At 68.4% G+C, this 2,585-nt stretch overlaps 1 protein-coding gene across 1 annotated transcript in view; it reads left to right on the top strand.

Moving 5' to 3' along the window:
- The window catches only part of DOK7 (docking protein 7), a 29,137-nt gene that overhangs the window by 21,242 nt on the left and 5,310 nt on the right, over positions 1-2,585 (top strand). Inside the window, exon 5 of the mRNA XM_040625383.1 lies at positions 2,110-2,229. Coding sequence (XP_040481317.1) covers positions 2,110-2,229 — 120 coding nt within the window. The remainder of the gene's footprint in view (positions 1-2,109; positions 2,230-2,585) is intronic.

The raw sequence follows: 2,585 nt of genomic DNA, 5'->3' as shown, positions 1-2,585 counted from the left end.
TGGGGTCCCGTGGGCAGTGGCCCTGGGTGAGACTCTGGGGTCCCAATGGTTCAGAAGTGGTCCCTGCCTGTAGGACGTGGGGCCTGGCGGCCAGGACAGCGTGCAGATGAGGGCACATGCCAGGTGAAGGATCACAGGTGTGACCCGGGGGGGGGGGTGCTCCTTCCAAGCGGCCCTGAGTGAACCATCAGGGCTCAGGGGTCAGGGACAGTGATGTCAGGTGAGTGGAGTCTCGATAGGTGAAGTGACATTACAGGTGGCCGAGGGGTGTTGAGGGACGGGAGTGGCCACCTCCTGTTGCCCATGCTTAGGGAGCTCCCGGGGTCCCCAAAGCCTGGGGTGGGGGAGGGCAGCCCGCAGAGGGCCTGCCGGCAGTCAGCAAGCTGTGTCCCGGAGGCCTCGCCTCGAGGCTCGGGCAGCCCGGCCCTCGGAGCCATGTGCCGTCCCCAAGGAACCTCTGCGGTCAGCTCCCTGGCGTGCGTGGGTGGCAGCCGCTTTCCCAGGCCTCACGGATGCGTCTTGGGGAGCGTGACGCTCAGCAGACGCCCGGTGGAATGCCGTCGGCTCCCCTCCCTTCGTAATGTGGTTTTTTATAGTCGGGGGACTGGTTGTGCTGCGGCCTCTGCCAGCTGACTGTAAGCTCGGGATTAGAGGCCCGGCCCTTTGTGCGAGCTGGCAGGCCGGCCCCCTGGTTGGGGTGGGGCGGCGGCCGGGCGGGGACGCTGTGGGTCGGCCTTCTCCTCGCCTGCCCTTCAGCCCCGGGCCCGGGCACCAGCTCGCAGCCCGCAAGCCCCAGCTCTGAGGCCCATCCGTCTGGCTGGAAGCTCTGCGGTGGCCGGTTGTGTCGAGGTGGCCCGCCGGCCAGGCTTGAGTTCCTCCTGGCCCCCTCTGGGCCTCAGCGTACTCATCTCTGAGCAGGCCTGTCACCTGCTTTCAGGGGACCTTAAACAGATGGAGCTCCAACAGCCAGAGGGTACCGCGGCCCCCCAGTCCCTGGGGTGGCGTTGCGCCGTGTGGGGGCCTGGCCCGAGCCCCTGGGATCCTGGGAAGACCGGCTGTGACCGTGGCCGGCGGCCGAGGCTTAACTGGGAAGCATTCGCCTTCCCGCCCCGTCCGCTCCTGGGACCTGGCCTTCGGGAGCGAGCATGCCTTTCTTTGGGCGCCGGGCAGAGGGCAGGGCGCGGAGGCATTCTCGTGTGGTGACGCCAGCCGAGCGTCCAGCCCCACGTGGCCTGGTGTCCCCATTCACTGGGCAGGTGGTGAGGGATTTCATTCACCCTGGCGGGGCTCCGTCCCAGCAGGAGGGTGGCTGGGCCTGGGGCGCAGCCGGGCTGTGCTGACTCACGCGGCCTGCCCTCTGCTGGCTGGGGGCCCCCGTGGCAAGACCTCAGCCTCCACCCTCCCACCGTGGGCCTGTTTCTCACCTGAAAACACACCCAGGAGGGGGCCCGTGAAAGGGGCGGGGTGTGTCGTGGCCACAGCAGCGCCGGCCGTCTCGTGTGGGGCAGGCCCACCTCACGCAGACACTCAGCATCAGAGCAGCCCCGGGTCAGGAGCCTGGGCCGAGGGCACCTCCCGAGATTGAGGTCCCCAGCTCCTTCCTGGCACGTGAGCCCTGCTCTAGACGGGCCTGTCCCTTGCCCCTCCGATGAACCTGGACACCTGGGAGAGCCAGGACACCCTCACTGGCCTCCTCTTGCAGCCACGTCCTCCTGAGGCACCCCCAGATCCCGTCCTGGCCAGGGGAGGCCGACGAGTTAGAGCCAGGACCAGCTGGGCGGGACGCCCACTCCCCGCACCGTCCTGGCACGCAGCACCATTGCCTGGGCTGAGCTGGTGCATACGGGCCCGGGATGGCCAGGCGTGCGTCCCGGCTTCTGGGACGAGATGCGTGGGCCTAAAGGACGGAGTGGGGTTTACCAGGGCCAGGCAGAGGCCTATCCGGGTGCTAGGGGACATTCTCTGCAACCCCCCCCTTGTGTGCGGTCTCATGGGTTCGCTCAAGGTCCCCTTGTTCTGCATCCTGATGGCCCCGGGGTCCATCCTGCAGCGGTCCCGCCCTACCGGTGCTGGGCCACGCGGACACCAGGGTCTGTCCTCCGTCTGCAGGGGCCGGAGTCTTCTTCTTGTCGTCAGCTGAGGGAGAGCAGATCAGCTTCCTGTTCGACTGCATTGTCCGCGGCATCTCCCCAACCAAAGGCCCCTTTGGGCTGCGGCCGGTTCTCCCAGGTACGTGTGGGAGTGTGGCCCTGGGGGCGGGGCCTCTGGTTGGGACCCGTACGCTGTGGCAGCACCAGGTGGGGCACCGAGAGGCCAGAGACCCCGTGTGGGGCTCGCGGACACCTGAGCCAGATGGGGTGGGGGCCTTGCCCCACGTGGCTGGGACTGTGGGCTGGGGTTTGCCTTGTGAGCCTGCCTGATAAGTGGGGTCTCACCGGCGGGGGGCGGGTGGGCATGAGCCTGCACCCAGCTCACCTCCTCTTGCCCCCCCTTCCCTGGTCACGACTGGGGTGCATTCTCTGCGAGCCCTGGGCCAGGACGGGGCTGGACGCCGGAGGGGCCACGCTACCCCAGGCACTATGGGG

This window comes from Ursus maritimus, unplaced genomic scaffold (assembly GCF_017311325.1).
Source record: "Ursus maritimus isolate PB19 unplaced genomic scaffold, ASM1731132v1 scaffold_8, whole genome shotgun sequence".
NCBI lineage: Eukaryota > Metazoa > Chordata > Mammalia > Carnivora > Ursidae > Ursus > Ursus maritimus.
The sequence above is the reverse complement of the archived record's forward strand: the minus strand, read 5'-3'. Positions and strand labels throughout refer to the sequence as shown.